The 21,884-nt window shown below is 39.9% G+C and overlaps 2 protein-coding genes across 2 annotated transcripts; both read right to left on the reverse strand.

Moving 5' to 3' along the window:
• Positions 1–1,881: 1,881 nt before the first annotated feature.
• Positions 1,882–8,204, reverse strand: gpr37l1a (G protein-coupled receptor 37 like 1a). The gene is made up of 2 exons (XM_062416168.1): positions 7,470–8,204; positions 1,882–2,924 (listed from the first exon to the last, which is right to left on the reverse strand). Exons 1-2 carry the CDS (start codon positions 8,133–8,135, stop codon positions 1,896–1,898), a joined length of 1,695 nt encoding a protein of 564 aa, XP_062272152.1. The 5' UTR covers positions 8,136–8,204; the 3' UTR covers positions 1,882–1,895.
• A 1,047-nt stretch (positions 8,205–9,251) lies between these two features.
• nol8 (nucleolar protein 8) lies at positions 9,252–21,502 on the reverse strand. Its single transcript, XM_062416167.1, has 18 exons — positions 21,460–21,502; positions 20,044–20,191; positions 19,579–19,641; positions 19,002–19,080; positions 18,474–18,630; positions 17,784–18,082; positions 16,911–17,173; positions 15,114–16,555; positions 14,437–14,628; positions 14,131–14,256; positions 13,542–13,635; positions 13,097–13,235; positions 12,921–13,004; positions 12,123–12,451; positions 11,894–12,047; positions 11,546–11,607; positions 10,603–10,685; positions 9,252–10,202 (listed from the first exon to the last, which is right to left on the reverse strand). Exons 2-18 carry the CDS (start codon positions 20,162–20,164, stop codon positions 10,143–10,145), a joined length of 3,747 nt encoding a protein of 1,248 aa, XP_062272151.1. The 5' UTR covers positions 20,165–20,191; positions 21,460–21,502; the 3' UTR covers positions 9,252–10,142.
• Positions 21,503–21,884: the final 382 nt, after the last annotated feature.

The following is a 21,884-nucleotide window of genomic DNA, read 5'->3' on the forward strand; positions in this document are numbered from 1 at the left end:
ATTTAGCCGAGAACTGTAATTTTTTGCATTTGTTGGGAATTATTTCCAGGTGCCAATTAATCCACATTTGGTGCTCTAAGTGAGTATATTGGTGTATTTGTAATTGAATGAAGATAAACTACACTGGCTATGTTATAGAACATCCATCAACATCTCTACTGTTTGTATCAGTTAGTAAAGTTTATACCAGACATGAAAACAAAAACACAGAGAAGAAACTCATGATACAAAACTTTTCTTTTCTTGATGAAAAATCAAAACTTTACTAAACCAAAGTAACAAAACAAGTAAAAAAAAAAGTAAAACTTTACACTGAATTGTTTGATGTACAGTAGTTTCAACATTTTGATTGATCTCTCATATCACCTCACTCCCTTTTTTAACCTGTTGTCTACACAGGATGCAACCTTTAACTGTTTTGATGTTTTTTTGGACAAAACATAGCTTTTATAGCCTGATTGCTGCATGGTAGCCTGCTGGTTAAGAGGTCTGCTACATAACTTCAATGTCCAGCTTGATTCCAGCAGCAATCCGTTGTTGCATGTTGTCTCCCATCTCTAAAAATTCCCCCAAATATTATATAGTAGACAGTATATGTATACAGTATACATTCTTCCTAAAAGATATATTTTTAGGTAAGTGCTTTTGGAAGCTTTATATTCTCTGACCTGTGTAGTCTCCAATGGAAAGGCCAGACAAGATGTAAGCTCCTTACGTACTTCTTACTAGGTGCATCCTGTGTAGATGCAGTATGAGTCAGGCATATGAGCAGCAACAGCAAAATCATATAAAAACATTTCACAAACAGCAGTCTGCTGTCAAAAGTCTCATTTAGTCGTCATTTTCAGTTTAACCGTCCACCTTCCTAAAATCCCCAAAACCCCAAATATCTAGTGTTTCTCTCTTGTACAGTACTTAGAGCAGGTAACACTAATATCCTGAATGAGCATTAGAACATTAATAATAATACCTATAACATGTGAAATGTATCATAAAGAAACTGAAACAATAATGAGTCCTAAACGAATGGGATTAAATCCATCACAAGGGGACAACGCTAAACTCCTTTTTTAAAAGAGTCTCGTCTATTGAATATAATGATCTAACGCTAGTCAGAGAGGTTTCTGCTTCTACAGTGACTTTACACTGTCAGTTCATCCAGACTGAGATTAAAGGATCATTCCAATTTATTGCAAAGTGGTTCTTATTTTGGTACTTTTGTCCATCGTCTCTATCAGTAATAATAATGATGGGAAAAAGAAGTGTGAAAAACTAATTGAAATGGTTCCTGATTTACATGATTCCCCAGATTAAATGTAATATTTAGAACAATTGTATTCCATTACTTTTATTTATATTCTCTCACAAAGTCCACAAAAAAAGAATGTACTGTATGCAAGTTATTCATACATTTATTTTCACATTTTAATCCCTTTAAATTTGACTCAACCACATGGACACAAAAAAACCTGCCATTGACCCATAACTATGAAGGACCAGATTAAACGTCTGTGCAGGTCAGTTTAGTTCTTACACCAAACACCAAACTGGGGGAAACCATTTTTCTGAATCTGGCTTTGTGAACTGGGACATTATTATGCTGAAACAGGAAGTTGAAAGCCCTCTGTTGTCTGTTTATCATTGTGTACTGTAGCATTAAGTTTTCTTTTCCTTCAATGGAGCTAAATGGCCTAAATCAAACCATGAAGAACAGCCCCCAGACATGGGTGGATGGTTTAATACTCATCCACTCATCTGATGGTCTGACTGCTTGTGTTTCTTGACCCGTGTACAGTTTCATTACGATTGATAGTTAAGTACAAAAATAAGAACCAAGTTGTAATAAACCTAAATGATCCTTAAAAATGACACGTAGTTAAAAGCAGTTCTTGATCTCAGCAGGGCGTCCCAAGAGCTACTGAAGAGTCTTTGGCCCTGTCGTGGCAGACTGCCGGTTCTGTCGCCAACACGCTCTTCACGCTCTCCTCTTTACTGGAAAGAGCCAGGGAGGGTGGGGAAAGTGATGTGGGCGAGGAGACGGTGGAGGTGGCGGCGGTCGAGGCAGAGGAAGCTGAAGAGGAATTGCTGTCGGGAATGCACTCATCACAGCAGCAACAGCAGCAGTCCATGAAGGCCTGACCCAGCGAGCGACACAGGCACAGCAGCAGCACCGGTGTCGCAGAGCAACGCAAGAACAGCAGGAACTGTCCGATCAGACTCAGCGCTGACAGAGCCACAGGCGGGAGGGCTGCGGCCATGGGGACAGAGATGTACGCCAGGGTGATGTTACAGATGCTCTCCGGCAGGTTGCATGTGATGTACAAGATGGTGAGCGCCATCACAGTAGAGCGCAGCCTGTGCTCCCTCACGTTCTGCTTCTTCTTTGTCGAGGAGGAAGAAGCAGAGGAGGTGGAGGAGCATCTGCCGGTCACCTTTTCACTGACGGGTTTCTGCATCTCACGTTGGGCTAACACCTGCCTGGTCACTAAGTCGCAGGCCAGAGTGAAAAGAAGTGGCAAACAGATGTAGCACCCGAAGAACCACCACATCCGGGCCTCGTGGTAGGTCAGCACCAGAGAGTAGATGCTCTCTGGGAGCTCCACAGACGGCTCACGGACGCAGATATCCACCACGAACGCCTCCTTTCGGGCTCTAAATGCAGCCATCAAAGAGCCTCCCACATGGCTCTGCTGCAGGTCAGTGGGGAGCGCCGGCAGGCTGACAGTTTCCTGGAGGAGCTGCCACAACAGCAGCTCGGGGGCCGCCAGCACCATGGAGCCCATCCAGATGACGGACAGCTTGGATAAGATGGACTGGCAGGGCTCCACTCTCGGCGTGTGAAGGGGCCCGGGACCGGTGGCCGCGTGGAAGCGATCAATACTCAGAGCACAGAGGCTGAAAGTGGCCACACCCAGAGAGGTTACCTGATGGAGAGATGACAGAGAGGTGATGGAGGTGAAAGTTAATCACATAAGTTTACTGGGGCAGAAAATGATCTTTACAGAAGTATGAGCCACAAACATGAACAACTTTTAGATTGCCAGGTTATAAAAAAAAAATGCATGACACTCTGTTTTTATATAGCTCTTTAATCAATTATAAAAACCTCTTTCATGCGCAGCTTTTAGATTTAGGTTCAGGTTTACTGACAACACTGCAGTATATTATAAATTACATTTATCAGGGATAGAATAACAATAAGTCCCCTGTAAATATAAATGTTTAAAAGCCCTAAGTGAAGGGGCTCTTATCATAATCTATTGAGTCCATTATCTGTGCCCCCTTCTCCTGTGCAGGGTCGAGGAGGATGAAGACTCTCCCAGCTTGCATTGAATGGGCGGTTAGACAAACAACCATTCACACTCACAGAGTCTCTAATTAACCTGTTCTGCATATGTTTGGACTGTGGGAGGAACGTACAAACTGCACATGGATTCAAACCTGAGAACATCTTGTTGAAAACCTCATTGATCAGGTTTCAATTCCTCCTAAATAACAACTTTTTTACATTTCTGTTTTTTGTGTGGATTAAACAAACAAGATGTAGCCCGTTAATTAACAAGCTTTACAAGGTGTTGTAGGTGTATTTTCAGATTTTGGACTGAGCCAGGCAATCTGTCTCTCTCTCTGCAGAGCATCGAACTCTCAGAAAGAAAGACAGTAAGTATATTCCCCAAACTATAGCTTTAATAAAGCTGCAACGTGGTTGTTTTGTGGATGTTTCTCTACATATAGAAACAGGAGACTTTCTTGGATAATGTAAGAATCCTGTAGGTTTATTTTATAGCCCAATGTTTTAATTGTTTTAAATATGTTTCAGAGACATTGTGTTTTTTCTATGCCAATTAATAAATAAAACACTATAAATACTACAATACCCATGTGCCTCAGCCGTCATTGCTTTGGAGAGGAAGCCATTCGGAGGCTTAAATTTAAAAGGCTTCCTTTAAATTGGCCTTGTTATGCTAAACTCTTGGCGAATTAGCCAAAACTACATAATGAGAGCAAGGCTGTGAGAGAAACGTCTTCCTTGACCTTTACAAAACAGAAGCAGTGACACAAAAGGAGTCACGGAGGGAAAAGAGATGTTGTAACAGCTTTTAGCCTACAGACTGGAGACACTTATTGGTGCCTCGTGCACATTTAAGTCTGCGGTTTTGGTCCAAAAACACAGACTATCATTATATAGTCTTGTCCTCCCCCTCTGTGAGTGCTTAATGACCTCAAACCTTTAAGACACAACTCGAGATAATTAACACAGAGCTCTAATTAGCATGAAAATAGTTAAACTAAGAGAGCAGAGAGGCAGCTGGCACCCTGACCCGGTTAAACACCGCTCAATACAACGCTCCAAACTGCTTAAGAGCCTTTTAACAATCATTAATTAATTAGCAGGAAACTCATTCATTCATTAGCATATAAAAACCCAGTGAAGGAGCACAGAATCGAGGGGGTCGGCAGCCTGACATCGTTAAGGACTGCCTCATACAAGCTGTTATTACAAATTAGTAAAACTCCAGTGATTTAAAGCTCTGTAGGCGCATCGAGCCATTCAAGAGCCAAAAACAAGGACTCCACAGGCCGCCTGGGTCTGTGTCCAGGTTCCACCAGGAGACGCCGGATGAAGGCACTGAAGATACAGCGCTCTAATTTGCTAAAAAATTTGCAAAGCTCTAATTCATAACTCTGGGATGGAACCCCCCCCCGTCTAAACTAAGCTACTGATTGGCCGAGCTTTCAACTTAACTAACATGATGCTCAGCTCTAAAGGGCTGGATGATAGGTCAATATTATAAATAATCAACTTTCCGCAGAGTCATATTATCATATAATCTTTCTGTTGTCCAAATTAGGACTACAACTAACAATTATTTTCACATTAATCATAATAATCTGTCAATTGTTTTCTCAATTAGTCAGTTAGACAAGTTAAAATGTCAGGAAATGGTGAAAAATGTTCCTTCAAGATAAAACCTAAAATGTTTTGTTTTGTCCTGATCAACAGCCCACAACCAAAAGATATTACGTTTACAGTCATATTAACGAGATCAGATAATACTCATATTGAAGGACCAGAAAACATTTTTTCTTTCAAAATAACCCAAAACACTTTCAATTCAATCAATTATCAAAATAGTTTTTTTTGTCTATTAACTGAATGATTAATCATTGCAGCTCTACTTCAAATCACACAATAATCAGTCCAAACACAGAGTAACAGATGGATCCATTGATTTAAAGGTTGGTGGTTTGATTCCCAGTTCCTTCTGTTCACCCTACCAAATCAATGTACTGTAATATTGTGACACTGTTCTTATTAATATTGTCATGATGATTTCAACCACATCTTCACCGAACCTGTTGGACAGCAGATGATTTAAAGGCGCAAATGCAGATGTTTTCCTGTTTTCATTGTTGGCTGTTGAATTATATTTTTTGCAACTAGGGCAAAAAAGTAATGGGGGAAAAAAAAAATCAAATATCACCTTTTATTCTACCAAATACCTCAATACTGATATTGCAACAATATTGTAGGGCAGACAACTGGTGCTTTCACAAAATAATTACACAATAACACATAACCCTAACACTTATGGCCATATTATGACATCCAAAATCTAAGATGATATCTAGTCTCATATAACAGTATCAATATAATATCAATATATTGTCCAACACAACTACCTAAACCCAAACAACCACCTCAGAGTGTTTCCTCTATTTTCACTATAGATAGCAGATGACTTTGACGTTGTTTGCAGGAAACTTCCCAGGAAAGTCTTATTTCCTTTTAAGAAGGATTTCATGTTGTTTCAAAGCCTTCTCAATGCTGCAAGGAATGAAAGTCTGGTGGAGAATCACTAAATCCTGGTGCAAAAACACTAGGTCTCAAAATAGCTTGAACAATCTATAAACATTGTCTTTAAAATCTCCAAATAAAACTCCTACATGTCCACAAAAGCTGATTTTCTGTACTAACAAAGAACTTCTGTGTCTGAACTTCTGTGTTATCTTGATTTTCCCCCTTTTTGTTAGAGGGAACAATAATGTTATTTTTTTCTTTTATCACCAAGCCTTAATTTTGGATCTCTTTACTCTGAATCTTTAAATAAACATCCAAGTTCCTGATAATTGTGCCTCTGTGTTTCATTGTTTGGTTTCTGTGAGCTGGAGAAGAAGGGTCGCTTCATGCGGGAACCCGTCCTCCACTGATGGTTCACAACAGACGACTGAAGGGGCCAAACAGTCAATAACAGCGGGTCTGTTGAAAGTGAAGACTGCTCACTGAGTGTGAAACTGTGGAGCCACAAGACACAAACAGGCCATTCATTACAGACCTGGATGTCTCTGACTGTCTAAACGGGACTGACTAAAGTTAATTATCACGTTAAATTGTTTAGGTTCTCTCTGCCTCACTGTGGCTGGAAGATATCTCAGTTTTGGCACCGATACAGACCACTATATCTTTTTAAAGCAGTTAGTTTTACTCACAGTGTAGTGAGTTTACACACTGAGTTAACTTGTGCTGGAAGGAAAAGTCGATTCAACAGTGACTCAAAGCAGCAACAGAGAATTTGTCTTTACTTGATTACTTTACTCTTTACTCTGGTTATAGTCTACAATGTGAAGTTTACCGTTTTTCTTAGTTTTAGATCACAGTGGACAGAATATTTGTGAGTTTTGGTCTTTCAGTTGTATAAAAAAGACATTTGAAGACATCCTCTTGGACTCTATAACGAACACTTTAAAGTTTACAGTAACTTAAAGGGAGAAGGGACACCTGCACCCTGTCTTCACTTGCTCAATAATGATCCTTCACAACGTTTCAGTCACCTGTCACAAACACTATTCAGGTGTGCAAGAGATTTTTTGTAATTTGTCATTTTATTTTATTTAGACAGGGACAGTGTACAATAAAATATTACTCTTGTACAAAACAAGAAGAGATGAATTGGGCCAGGTTTGAACAGAATTGCTATTTTCCACCCATGGTCTCTGGGTAGGTAAGTGGAATAATAACTTCAATTAAATTAAAATGATTATCTGTGAGATAAACTATACATTAAGCAACTAGCAATAACAAAACAAAAAACCTCCAAGAGATGAATAAAAAAGATAATAACATTAAAAATCACTAGATGCAACACCTGTTGCTATAGTTACCTGTTGTTTTAAGCACTAGTTTAGAAAAGTGTTGACCAAAAGTTGTTCATAAATATATAAAATGTTTACTTTTAGTAAGTAGTTTCAGTTATTAGTTATTTTAAATGAAAATTAATGAACTAATGTCATCTTTACCCCTATTTTATTTTTAGGTTATTTTATTAAATTTATGGGGGAAATTGAAAGCTAATATTCCTTATACTATTATTAAATGATATAAAACTTCAACAGTTTAACTTTTTTTCCTGATTAAGTGAACTTTAATGGAGTAATTAAAAGTTTAAAAAAACATTCAGATTTCTCACCTCCAGATAGGGCACGAGCCGACAGGAGAGGTCTCCTAGCAACCTCTTCAAGGTGAGCTCGTGGAAGACGACCACGGGCAGGCAGAAGAACAGCACGAGGAAGTCACAGAACGCGAGCCCCGCGAGGATGCAGTTCCACGCGCTCTTCAGGTAGAAGTTGTGCCACACGATGCACATGAGCGCGAGGTTGCCCACGATGCCCGCGGCGAACAGCACGAGCGCCAGGAGCATGACGGCGTACGCCCAATAGGAGCCGTCGGTAACCGGGAACAGCGGGTTGAGGAGCCCCGAGCCCCGGCCCGATGAGGAGTTACCGGGCAGGGCGGAGATGAACCGGGCGGTGCGCTGAGTGGTGAAGTAACCACCAGGGTCATCCAGCCGCCGGGGCTGGCCGTAAGTGCTCGAGGAGTGCGGGTCTTTTTTCCTGAAACTCCCGTCTTTGGCTCCCCGGGCGACTCTCTTCAGGGGGGCAACTCTCACACTTTCAACCCCGTGCAGAGAAGTCCTTCCCGGGGAGAGGGGCGCATCTCTCCCTGCAGCATCTCTCCCTGCAGCCGGGGTTGCAGCATCCTCCGCCCGCTGCGTCTCCAGCTCGGACCCTGGCTGCACATGACGGAGCTCTGCAGTCCGGAGAAACAGGAGCAGAAGACACAAAACCGGACGCATTTTTGTGTGTTTTGTATCCTTTTACCGTTTAACTAAATGTAACAAGTCCGTTTTGTTATCTCTCTCTTTCACAGACATGTGCTGCAACAAATATTTCACTCCTGAAATAAAAAAAAGTCCATAAAACTTTTGGTGACCTCTCTGTAGTACTGATGGAGAAGTTGTGAGTCTGCAGCTACTGCTCACTCACTTCAGGACTTTTCATTCACAAGCATGAAGACACATTTAATTAACTCAGAGCTTCCGGTTGTTCACTTCAAAATAAAATAAAACATTGGCTGTGAGAAAGCAGTGAAGCTTGCTCTTCTGAGTCAGGAGAGGATGCACACTGATTACATTTAGACAACTTGTTTGTTTTTTAACAACTTTGACAAAGCAGATTTTTGTCATTTGTATTGCACTGTGTCGGAGAGTAACTAGTTACATTAGTTAACGGCGTTAGGTAATTAAATTACAAAATAAATGTAACTGTAATCTGTTACAGTTACTGAGAAAAAAAAGTGTAATTAAATTAGTTGATTACAAAGGAGGTTACATCTGAAGTCAGACCTTTAAGATTTTGCTCAGGAGGGTTTTTTCCTCATTTTTTAAACATTTAACATGTTACTGAATACATATATTGCTGTTTTTAATTCTTTGAAACCGATTTAAAAATATATATATATATATTGTAAATAAATCATGATGTGGGCTTAAATGGAGTCACAGTACCAATTAAGCCCATACCAGACTTTTCACTTTAAAAAAAATCTAATATATTTTTTTTATTCCAAAATCTACATGAACTAATGAATACATTTTCAAATGAGAGATAAATCTTGCTTTATAAGAAACGATCTCCCTTATAAATCATGTCAGTATCCATGAAAAACACCTGGACTTAGATTTTGGGGCTTATCTGAAAACATTTGTTAGAAAATTAGAAATCAAGTATTCAAATGCAATAAGTAGGGCTGTCAATCGATGTTTAATTTATTATTTAGTAATTAGTCGCATGATTAATTATTTATTAACTCACGATTAATCGAAAATTAATCGCAAAATTCTTTTCTGAATGTACTTTAAAGAATATTTTTACTTAAAAAAAAAAAAAAAACCCACCCTTTTCATGCACACCACCAAACCTCAAATTATGAGAAAAAAAAAAAAAACTTCACGAAGGTATGATTTACTGCAGGACTGTTAGGTTTTAACTGGATTCATCTAATAAATGAGACACAAACTGAAAGCTTCTTCAAGTTCAGATAAACAAAATGTCATTTCACTTTATTTTACAGCACAAAGCGACACTGAAGATTCTCAAATCAACTTGTAATGAGGCAAACAAGTCCACAAAGAAAACCACAAGTCTCATTACTTTGACTGACAGCTGTATCACCAACAGTGACACAGAAATATACTGTAAGATGTTAAGTACGGAGGACCAAAACTGACTGATACAAAAAAAGAATGAATGAATAGTATAGACAAAGTAATAAATGACTAAAAAGATCAATTAATAGATAAACAAATTGTATCTGTCCTGACCCCTGAGGCAAAAGTAAAACTTCACCTTTAATATTATTTTCACGTCATTATTAATGTATTTTTCTCTCTTCATTTGACCATTTTGTTTATTCATTCATTCATTTCTTAAAATGTATTAACAGGTTTGGTCCTCTGTAGCGGTCACTGGATGCTGCTGTTGCTGATGTCCAGAAGTTAACAGTTGCAGCAATGTTTCCTTGGCAACTAACGAGAAAATCAGAAGCGGCTGTTTCAACAGGAAGCTGCGACAACAAAATAGCTTCTCGGTATTTATTAAAAATAAAAAAATAAACCCGATATTCTGATGATCTTAAACTTTCATCCAATGTCTGGCTTCCTTCTTCCCTCCTTCAGACTGTTAAAATCAGTCCGGGGCAGAAAATGACAACAAGAGGAAGGAAATAATCTGTAGGCTCCTGATTCTGAAGTCCAGAGCAGTGAGTCCAAACTCATACACAGAGACTTTACTTCCCATAATCCTCAGCTCCTGTGGGAGGATTTCAGCTTCCTCCGGGCATCTTTGTGTTTCTTTCGGTACTCCTGTGAGAAGAACAGGGAGGAATCTTTTCATTAGTTCACATCTTCACTCAGTGTGAGGTTAAAGTAACATTTGATGACAACATTTGAACTACAGTAATGTAAGCTTCTATTAACTATTGTAGCTGGATTATTTAAAAATATGTGAGTAAAGCTGAGAAACTGTTCCTCTAACCATGCATGTGTATTTGAGATACGTGAATATGTGCAAAAATGTGTGTGTATAAGAATCAGAAGAGAAGAATCTGCAAGTATGTGCTCACAAACGTCTTGTTATTTAGCTTCAAGAAATGGAAAAAGAGGCTTCTGAGTACCGTAAGAAGATTTTCATCTATTTTAGTACTCAACAAGGTAAATTAATGAGACTGTTTTTGATAATGTTCATGTGAAAAAGTTCACGTACCTGTCTGAGTGCAGTCCTCCTTTCCTCCCACTGCTCCCTCTGATCCTCCAGCTGAGTGGAACGACAGAACAACTTCGGACCCTCTGATGGAGGAAAGACAAGGTTTAGAATACAAAAAACAGCTGCCACAACTTCAAAGTAACAGTACAATATTACAGGAAATCCCCTTGTTCTCTGAGAAACTGGAGATGTCAACATGAAAAACAGTAGTTTCAGATGGTTAACAAGTAAAAAAGAAAAGACATTTAAAATAGTGCCATACGGTGTTCTTGAAAGATAAGCTGCTGATTTTCTAGTGGTTTTCTATTGTCAGCTAATCTCATGTGCAGAGCCAAACCATAAATTAATGAAAAATGAATTAATCCTACTTACAGGTACTGTTTGTATCTAAGGCTAAGGCTAAGTTAAAGATATATCATATTTATCTGTCTAGTAGACCTTTGCTGTTGAAAAACTCACTGCAGAGAGTTCCACTTAGAAACAGCTCTAAAGATTAATAACAGCGATGTTTTCAGTCTCATGGGAGATGTTCCTTGTAAGGCAGACGCCACTGTGAATGAGCAGGAGCACTTTTCTGCATACAGAGCGTCACTGTCTTGTTCTAGATATCACAAACTCTTGACTTTGTACTAAACTTATGTGCATATTGATTACTCTGCACATGAGATTTGTCGACAATAAGAAACATACAGAAAATCATCAGCCATATCCCTTAAGAAAGAGAGAGAGAGCTAACGCTGCAATACATCGGAAATTGGGAGAAAAAAAACCCTCCAGCATGGAAAAGTGCAACAGACCTGTCATTAAAGTCGGAAACTCAGGCTAGATGCCTGTCGACTTCCGACTTGCAATGGATTGCAGCATGAGGTTATAATTGTGGCTGGGAGAGAAGTAATAATAATAACTTTGTTTCATATGCTCCAACTCTCACACTCCATCCTACCTGTCAATCTGCTGTCTTCAGGGTAGAAGAAGAAGAGCTCTTTCTTCAGAGGCGTCTCCTCTCTGTGAAAAGTTAACACAAATATTCACACATTCAGATGACAATGGATGAGCTCAAACTGCTTTTCTTTCTTGATTAAATATATTTGGATATATTGTCAGATAGAACAAGGAATTTGAAGACATTCATCTTGACTTCTAGGAAATTTGAATAGCCTTTTTTTTCTCTTTCATTTTTCAGACAAAACAAGTAATCAAGAAAATAATCAAACTAATGAAAACAGTTGTTAGTTGCAGCCGGCTGACAACACGTCAAAGACACAGAGGATCAACACTTGATTTTTCTCACTCTGTGGTTTTAGCGACAGTGCTGGTTTTCTCCTCCTGGTCCTTCTGCTCCTCATCTTCTTCCTCCTCCTCCTCCGAGCTGCTGTCTTGTAAACGAGGGTCTTGCTGCCACAACACCTTCGGAGCCTGGATGCTCTCCACCTTGTACTCCACTGCTATATGAAAGACAGAAAGATCAACAAATCTTCCCCTGGAGATATTCTGAGGTAATCACCTGAGGTTTAACCTACCCGTCTGTGTACTTTCTGTCTCGGCTTCATCTCCAAAGAAGGAGAATTTAAATACAGATGAATCCTCTCCCTTGGCGCTGGTATCTGCTGAGAGGAGAGATGGCATAGGGATCTGCTCTTCATCCTTCTCTTCTTCGTCCATTTCTTCTTCTTCCTCCTCCTCCTCCCCCTCCTCTTGGTCCCAACTTGACTTCTCTTCTCCTCCAGCGACGTCTTCCTTCGTCTGACCAAACAAGGCCTTCAGGTCTCCGGACACGTCGTAGTAAATCTCCTTAGAAACATCTGGAAGTTTCTGAGCTTCTTCCCTCTTCTTCTTCCTGGCTGACTTGCTGTGAAGACAACAGATCACATTTTACTTGAGTACAGGTAGAGAGAGAATTTCCTCCTGTTTGAGTTATATTTGTTAAAAACGACAATACCCATCTTGTTAGGACATTAAAAAGCATCCAATTACAGCTGTACTTTCACAGTATATCTACAGCACCTACATCTGCTTTATTATCAAAAAAGAAATGTAAATCTTGCTTTCTACGATGTGTTCCCTTTAAAAATTAGACTATGTATTTGTGCGTCATTTTTAAAGTTTTACATCTTCAGTAGAACGTGTGGTAGACACTCAGGGGTGGGAAGGTTTTTGGTCTCAATTATGGGATTCGTTATTTGTTATTTAACACTAACAAAAATATAGAAAGCCAGCTTTATCATTGGCTCATATCCTATCTGTTTAATAAGGTCAGTATTGATGCTGATACAGATCCAACAGATTAGATCGGTTCATTAAAATTTCTGTGTTCGTACCTCTCCTTCTTGGTTTCGTCTGTTTTGGTCTCAAACGCAGCGTGTTCCTCTCTGCTGGGGTCGTAATGCAGCGCTGAGACGTCTCTGCAAACACACATTATCACATTTCAATTCATTCATTTTTAATATCACATGTTGAAATCTAGACTGTGTTTGTGTGTGTGTGTGAGGCTGACCTGAAGGTCTTGGCTTTGACGGGCGTCTTGCTGCTGCAGGTTTGTTGGCTGCTGCCGAGGACGCTCTGCAGGATGGACAGGTTCTTCTTCCTCTCCTCTTCCAGAGCCTCTTCCTCCTCCGTCACATTCGTCTTCCTCTCTGAATCAACAAGTCGTTTTATTCACCAGGAAGAGAAGGTCACAGGTTTAAAAAATAAAAACAAAAAATAACCAATAATGAGAAAGACAAACAAATGATTAACAGCATCTCACATTTCAGTATTACATTACATCATTTTTCTGTCAGCTAACTTTAGTGCTTCTTGGGAGGTAAAAAAACAACAGATTTATGGACTAATAAGAATCATTTAGGAACATAACAAACAATTTTTTCATCACTGTCTTGACCCACTTTTCTACAGCCCAAGAATAGAGTGCACACACACACACATACACACACACACACCTGACTCCTCTTCTTTGTCTTCAACCTCCTCCAGGAAACGAGAATCCATCCGGAAACGCTCGTCAGCCCGGAAGCGAGACTGCAGCTCCATCAGCTGGACGATACACAAACAAACAAACATCAGAGGCAGGCATTCAATCACAGCGCTGATGCCTATTTGACTCTCTATAACTGAGAGATCTTTAGACAATGCCTTTAAATTATAGTTTGTAGTCTCCAGAGGATGAATCTTCAAGATTTTGGTTATCCTAGCATCTTTTTCTCAAGGGTCATATCTACAAAACACAGGACCTTTCTCTTTCCTTGTCTACAACGGAGGATGGGAATGACTGATTGCAGACAGAAGCTGTGGATTGATAACTTTTGTATTTGTTACTCTGCAGGTTTTTGTCATCATTACATTTGATTTGTCAAAGACAGTTGAAGCCTCATTAGCTTCAGCTGAACTTTTCCTTTGCACAGAATAAAGACTTCCAACGGTCAATAATACTTTAACTGTATACATGAGCGTCGAAAAAGTATCCTTTATGGTATAATTGTAAAAGACGTAAGAGAACACAGGTAGCAGCCCGGTGTGAGCTCTTCTCACCTTCTGTCCTGCTAGGCCTTCAAACTGAGGCCTGATGTCAAACCTGCTGTCATCCTCCTCTTCATTACCATCCTCCTCATCCTCACTGCCGCCGAACAGCTGAGGGCCCGACGGTTTCAGGCGCACCTAAACACACACACACAAAAACAGTTAAATCACAGCAGATTCAGGGTTTGATTTCATCTAAAATCGTCTTCATGGCTAAATATTGATTTTAGTAACGAATAAAAACAGACGTTTACATGATTTCACAGGCAGGTTCTGAGTGATCTAAATACCATCTGATATCAGTAATTCTTCACTCACTTTCTCTTTTGTTGGGCCTTTCTTATTGGCTGCTGCATCATCGTCTGTGGCCTCGTCCTCTGATTGGCTGTCTTGTAACAGCTTCTTCTTTGATGTTTTAACCTCCGAGTTTGTCTGCTGCTCATCTTCTTCATCATCATCATCATCTGAGCCAAAGACGATGTGTTTCCCTGCTCCTGCCGTTGGAGTGTCCTAATGGAGATTAATATTAGTCATCAATATTATAATAGCTATTCATTGTCCCGTATGCAACGTCCAGTGCACACATACTGAAAATTGACTTTTCAGTAAATTGGGACACAAGTATGATGTGACAAAGTAGTTAAACCTTTGAAGCTAAAAATATTTGCATTTGCATTAATATACTCTGGTGTTTTCAGTGAGGGAGAAGTAATAAATGGTGAGTAAGCTTATCCTATTGTTGTTTTTGCAGTGAAAGCAGAGTGAAGGCAGTTGAACAGATTTCCAGAGGCAGTTTGAGCAACATGTGTCCTGTTAAGACAATCCTCTACCAGCTCACATACACACGCTGTTCAAAAGACTGAACTGCAATTTAAACCTGAAATGAATGACATTTTCAACTTAAATCATTATGATTAACAGATCAACTTTGTTATATCATTGCAATGTTTTATCGATACACCTCTCTACACCTGTGATAAACACTCCGCACCCACCAGGTTGGCTAAAGCTCCCTGGATGAGCTTCTTGTGTTCTTCAGTTTCTTTCTGTCTCTGCTGGACGGCAGCCAGCCTCCTCTTGTTGGCCTCCTTCTGCAGCTTCTTTTCCTCCTTAGCTCCTAACACCACCTTGGGAGGAGCCTGCGTCGTCTTCTCCTCTTCTTCATCCTCCTCCTCCTCGCTGGTAGAGGACTCGCTTTGAGGAGCAGGGGGAGGTGCTGCTTTCACGGCATTTTTAGCAGAAGGAGTCTCTTGCTCGTCCTCGTCTTCCTCACTGGAGGAGCTGGAGGATGAAGGTGAAGCCTTTGCTGCAGTTTTAGATATAAGAACACTCTGATTGGCTTTTATCCTCTCCTCCTCCTCCTCCTCTTCCTCCTCATCACTTCTAGAGGAAGAACCAGTTTCAGCTTCGTCAGTGTTTACTGGAACTTTAGTTTGAACGGTTTTTAAAACTTTTGGAGCACCCGTGCTTTTCACCAACTCCTCCTTTTTCTCCTCTTCTTCTTCTTCCTCCTCCTCATCTTCCTCACTGCTCTCTGACATCATCTTCTCTGTTTCTGTGTGTTTCTGTCCGCTCAGAGTCCTGCTGGTTTCACTCTCTGTTGCTTTGTGATTCAGTTGAGAAGATTCAGAGTCCAGCTTCTGTTTTTTAACCACACCTCCCTCCTCTTCCTCCTTCTGTCTCTTCTGAGACTCGTCTGTCTTTGATCCCCGACTCAGCGCTTTCGTCCCCTGGAAAGCAGGCAGCTGCGTTGCCGTGACGACTTTTCTTTTCTTCTTTTTCTTCTTCCGTTCGTCTTCGCTGCTGTCCTCCTCCATGAGGGCAGCGAGGATATCTTCCGGCGTGGTGCCTTTCTTGGGAGCAGGTCGTTCAGCGGAGTCGGATGTGATGTTGGGAGTTGTACTGTCGGAGGTTTCCTGGTAAGCTTCAGCGAGCTTCTTTAGGTCAGCAAAGGAGATCTCCAGATGGGTCACGTTAGAAAACATGGCTTCATAATCCAAATCTGAATCTGAATCAGTTGAATCCTCCTCCTCCTGATCCTCCTCTTCTTCATCATCACTATCTGATTCTTCTTCATCCTCCTCCTCCTCCTCCTCCTCATCATCATCATCATCTGATTCTGAAGAAGAGGGTTTTACAACAGGGAGGACGGCCACCTTCTTACTTTGGCTGCTGCCTTGTTTCCCAGAATCCTCTCTCTGCTGAGCGGAGGAGGGTTTTCTAGATGGGAGGTGTTCTTCAGCGTCTGATGAATCGTACTTTTCCTCCTCTTCCTCACCAGCTTTACTCTTCTTCTTCGTCATTTTCTTCCTGTTTGTGCTGTTTCCTGAGGAGTCTTCTGCTTTGAGAGGAGTAGGTTTCTCCTGCGGTGGAGGTTTCCTGGAGGCGAATAATTCATCTGTGTCCGCGGAATCGTACTCATCCTCGTCTTTATCAACTGGCAACCCAAAGAAAAAACGTGTTATTGCATATTTTGTCAAATTTTTAGAGAAATTACAGCATTTTTGGCAGGAAACTGGATGGCATCTTGATCTTCAGGTACTAAACTATCCGTATTAATTATCTTAATAATATTAAAACATTTACTTTAATTCTGTAAGAAAGTATTGTTTTCTTATTCTAGGATCTTAATTTGCTCTATTACCTTATTCTCTTATTTTCATTCTATGGTATTGTGTGGAGAGGAAAAACAACTGTTTAAAAAAACTTCTCTAAGATAAAACTTTAACAAGCTACTGGGAGTTATAGAAGAAAGATGAAGCATAGAAATGTATTGAAAACATGTCCGTTACCTTTGTCCTGCTGACGAGAGAGTCTGGACTTCACTAAGTAGTCATATCCGACTACTTCCAGTTTATCATCATCGGCTTGCTGTGACAGTGTAACATGGGGGGTCAGCTGAGTCACCACCAGCCTGCGGATTTCCTCTCCTGAATCATCACTGTCATATACGTATGCCCCTCTCCTCTGAGCCAGTCTGGGATTGGTTGGTAGGTTGAATCCGTTGGTGACCCGAATAGCCGCAGTGTTGTTGACAGATTCAGTCTTCTCAGATCTAAGAGGAAAACAAGGAGGACACTGATGAGAGCAGAGTAACACTGTGTAGATACCGTATATGGGATTAAAATGTAAATCTTGATGCTCAAAGAATCTCGAAAAGAACTTGAAAATTTGAAGTAACCAAAACCAGCAGAAATGACAGAAACCATTAAGAATCCAACAAACAAGAAGAAACCCTTGAAAATCCCAGAGGGAACTTGGAAAGTCAGACCTCCAACAATCCTAAAACAAAAAAAAAATCCTTGAAAAATTATGCAATCCTAGAAAACATCAGGATTTCTGAAAGGACCAGGAACAGGACCTTTAAAATCCAATAGTATCTTCTTTTGGGAATTCTAACATTAATACAATCTTTTGAGAATCCCAGGAATCATCAGAAATCCATGTGAACTCTAGAAACAACTGGGAACATCTGGGAATCTCAGAAACTGGTGGGGAAAATATGGAATCCCAAAAACCATCAGGGACATGTAAGAAACCCGGAAACCCTCTGGAAGGTTTGATTATTAGAAAAACCAGCAGGAACTTTTTGGAACATCAGAAACAAACAAACAACAAACTACTGAAACCTTCATGTCAGACTGTAGAAAACAAAACACTGTTACCTGATTCTGTCCACAGCGTTGCTTGAGTTGACCACGTCTGTCCGACTCTTCTTGGGTCTCGGTGGCTGATACGGAGGAAACTCACCCCGCCTCTTCTTGCTGATGTCATCATCTCCTCCCGGTACCTCCCAGGTGAGCTGGGTGACAGGTGTGGGCTCGTCCACGGCGGGCGGGTTTATCCTGCGGATGTTGTGGCTGTATTTGGATGGGTCGTATTTCAGGGTTCGAGCTTTGCTGCCTTTCCGACAACTGAGCTGCATGACGGGGAGGACTCGTCCGAATTTACTGACCACCCAGTCCTGAAACCAGAGAAGAAGACAGTCAACACCTCCGTCGCCACACATGATGCTGTGCAGTAAATAAAGACGATTCACCAAACACTGGGGAGCCCTCTTTTGGCTAATCAATAAAGATTGTTGCAAGTTATAAAAGCCAACTTTGTGTTAAATTTCTATGTTATTATGTCATTTAAAAAATTATTTGGATGGCATAAATGTATGTAAAAAAAAAGGAAAATCCTGGTTAAAATTCTGCAGTCTATAGTATGCAAGTCTTATCTTACAAACAGAAACTCAGTACTGCTCAGGCTCTACTGGATCTAACGTCTACACCAAACAAAGAAGCTGCCCAGAACACACATAAATGCACTCCAGTGTTCTGATAGAAACAGGAAGCAGTAGATTAGTGGACCTCGTGTCCTGGTATTTCGGTCCCCGGCACCGCAGCCTTCATGGTAAAGTTTTCTACACCAGCTTTGCTCAGAGAGTCCAGCATCTTCTGCCTCTTGTCCTCAGCTGCAGGCGGCTGGAGGCGCTGTTCTGCCGTCGCCTGCCGCTCCTCAGCGAATCTGAACACACAAACACCACAAACTCATCACACACTGGGATCAGGAAGAATCTGTTATAATAAGATTATCAGCAGGTGGTTTCACTTAATATATATAGAGCTCCCTGTGCTGTTGCTTACCCTCAAGAATCACTGAAATCTGTTTGAATGTTAAGAGTTGGGGACAATCTACACCTTGGAAAACTACACACAAAGCCTGGATGATTTCTTTCTTTCTTTCTTTCAGTGTAAAAAGTCTGCTACTCAGACTCTTTATAACACGATGCAAAATCACAGACAAAAAATAATTGGAAACTATTCTGCCTCACAGTCATTTTCATGTCACTATTGGACTGTCTGAACACTTTCATGGTGGGATGAACATGTCTGTACCTGTGCAGGATACTCTCCTTGGCTGTTTCGATCTGCAGAGTTCCTCCTTTCCATTTTGATTTGTTCAGCACCGTCATACCTGCAGAGGAAAAACACTTATCTCATACTGATGATACAACACAAGCTCTGGGTCTGTATCACAAAGTGAGTCGCTGGATTAGTGGTTTATCCAGTGATCTTAAGATACTCTGGTATCACAAAGCTGGCTTACTTTTAACTCTGGAAACTGTTTCATAGAGGATGCTGGGAACAGTTTTTGCTCTTTTTTCCCCCTTTTTTTTACACTTTACAGACAAAACTGTTTATCAATTAATATAGAAAAAAAGGTGCAGCCAATCAAAATGATTTGGTGATTTGTAACTTATGCTGTATGGCTGATTGGACATGCATTATGTCCCACTCTGATACTATTTTCTCCTGTTTAAGTAAAATAGGACTTTAAGGTTTAATGTCAGTAAAAAACATGTTGAGATGAACAACTCTTTGCAGTGTAACAGCCCAGGTGTCTCGGTTAGAGTTTGAATGAACGTCACAGAACACACAGAGCTGCTGAATTGAAGTGGTGCTGTTCACTTACATTTCTTTAGGTCTGCATCGGAAATGTTGATGTTAATGTAGCCGAATGTTTTGTAAGGAACACCTGCAGGAGGACAACAGCAACAGTCAGACACACACAGGTCGCTAAAGAATCTCTGAAGAAAATATTACTAACACAACAATCATACAATGAAACATGAAAATATTTCAAGTTTGTTAAAAGGACAACAATGATGATTTTGCATGATTATCCCAATAACTACAAAATGCATGAACTTAAATCCACACTGAACATTTTTCAAAGTTTTCTTATAATGAACCAATAAATTGTTAACTTTGCATTAAAATTATGCATTAATGAATTTAAATCCAATCAGAATTAATCAGGTTTTAGATTTTAGAATGCATAAAACATTAAATATAGCATAAAAAGAAGCAGATTTGAATTAAATGTAAAGATTAAATTCAGTAATTATTATCATCATGGCTGTAAGAGTGTCCTCACCTTCATCGTCCTTCCTGGTCCGCAGCTCCACATCTTCCACATCTCCAAACTTTCCAAATCGATCCTTCAGATCCTTCTGGGTGATCGTGTGGCTCAACCCACCAATGTAGAGTCGCCGCATCGCTCCGTATTCAAGACAAAACGGTTACTGCAGGGACAAGACACACCAAGGTCAGCGATTTAAATGCTGATCCATCCACTTTTCAATCCATCAATAGAGCGATGGTGGGAATTGACTTCAATTACTGTTTCAGTCAAATTACACTATTACAATCAGAAGATCGGAGGTTAGATTCCCAGTTCCTCCAGTCCACATGTTGATGTGTCCTTGGGCAAAATACTTAACCCCAAGTTGTTCCTGATGTCTGCGCCAACAGCGTGTACATGTGTGTAAATGTTAACTTCCTCCTGATGAGCAGGTTGGCGTGGTATCTACTGTCATCAGTGTGTGAATGGGTGAATGTGACATGTAGAAAAGCGCTATATAAGTACAGTCCATTTACCATTATATACATAAGTATAGAGCTGAAATGATTAGTTGATTCATCGATTACTTGTCAACTATTAGATAAATCAACAACTATTTTGATGATCAATTAATCATTTCGAGACATTTTTCAAGAAAAAAAAAGTCAAAATTCTCTAATTCCAGCTTCTTAAACGTGAATATTGGATTTCTTTAGTCCCTATGTTTCACCATTATCTGACAAATTGCAGACAAAACAACTAATTGATTAATCTATGATGAAAATAAATGTTAGATGCAGCCCCACACAAATATTTATAATACAAAAATCAATGCCTTGGTTTGTTGGTAGACAATTATTATTCAGACAAACTTCATGTACAGACACAAAACTAGTTTCTCTCTTCAGATAGACAGAGTTTTTTGCAATGGATTTATAGTGATAATATTTATAAACTCCAACATGAACATTTCAGTCTGAACAGGTGACAGCTTCAGGACTCATCACTAAGACTTGTGCAGAAGTGTAGGATGCCCTTCTCTGTCGGTCTCTGACTCCCCCACTTTTTACTTTATATTTGCAAAGTGCTTTTCTGTGAAAACATTATGGCCATTTTGGAGGCATGTGGTGCTGTTGCTTTGTATTGTGTTATATAAAGAGGTGTTTCTACTATTTAGACAAGTGGTGGATATAAATATGATGAATAAACACTTTTAAAAACAGTTAAAACCAACATTATATCTTTCATAAAGGTAGGATAAGTTGACGATTAGAGCACTTCAACGTTTGAAGCTCTTCACTGAATATTTAAACGAATTTAAACAGCGACACAAAAATCTAAATTAACTACTATCGCTACGTAAATTCACTTATAACTGTACTGATGCCGCTTTCGCAATCAAATTATCGGTTTAATTTAATATCGACAGAAAAACCAACAAATGTTTACCTGACATGCTCACATGTATCCAGCCCGTGTCACCGTGAAATGGGTCCGTGCGATGGTATCCGTGCGATGGTATCGAGTTTTCCTTCCGCACTTTGTTTCCGTAGAAAGTGAAGGGTTCCGCTGTAGTCTATTTATTATTTAACAGGAGATGCAGCTTTACCAAAATCACATATAAAGTCTAAAGCGAAAAAAGTCATTTAAAGGTATCCGACATTTCACCTGTGACATTTTTATCAATGAAGGTATCCGACATTTCACCACTTTTAGCTCAAAATCACTGACAGATACAGCCTTCTTCAGAGGGGGCTCTCACATTTTCAAACTCGGAAAGCTTTTCTACTTTTCTTTTCTATTGATGTTAATAAAGCACTAGTATATATTTTAAAGTGTCTATCTATACATATTTGCTGTATTTCTATTTACAA

Source organism: Scomber scombrus, chromosome 3, assembly GCF_963691925.1.
Source record: "Scomber scombrus chromosome 3, fScoSco1.1, whole genome shotgun sequence".
Taxonomy (NCBI): domain Eukaryota; kingdom Metazoa; phylum Chordata; class Actinopteri; order Scombriformes; family Scombridae; genus Scomber; species Scomber scombrus.

Excerpts from the sequence above, each read along its gene's own strand:
- nol8 (XM_062416167.1), bottom strand. The coding sequence starts at position 20,164 with ATGCGGCGACTCTACATTGGTGGGTTGAGCCACACGATCACCCAGAAG. Across the intron at positions 19,642-20,043 it reads GACCAGGAAGGACGATGAAG|GTGTTCCTTACAAAACATTC; the intron begins GTGAGGACACTC and ends GTCCTCCTGCAG. Across the intron at positions 11,608-11,893 it reads ACTGTCGCTAAAACCACAGA|AGAGGAGACGCCTCTGAAGA; the intron begins GTGAGAAAAATC and ends AACTTTTCACAG.
- gpr37l1a (XM_062416168.1), bottom strand. The coding sequence starts at position 8,135 with ATGCGTCCGGTTTTGTGTCTTCTGCTCCTGTTTCTCCGGACTGCAGAG. Across the intron at positions 2,925-7,469 it reads GGCTCGTGCCCTATCTGGAG|GTAACCTCTCTGGGTGTGGC; the intron begins GTGAGAAATCTG and ends TCTCTCCATCAG.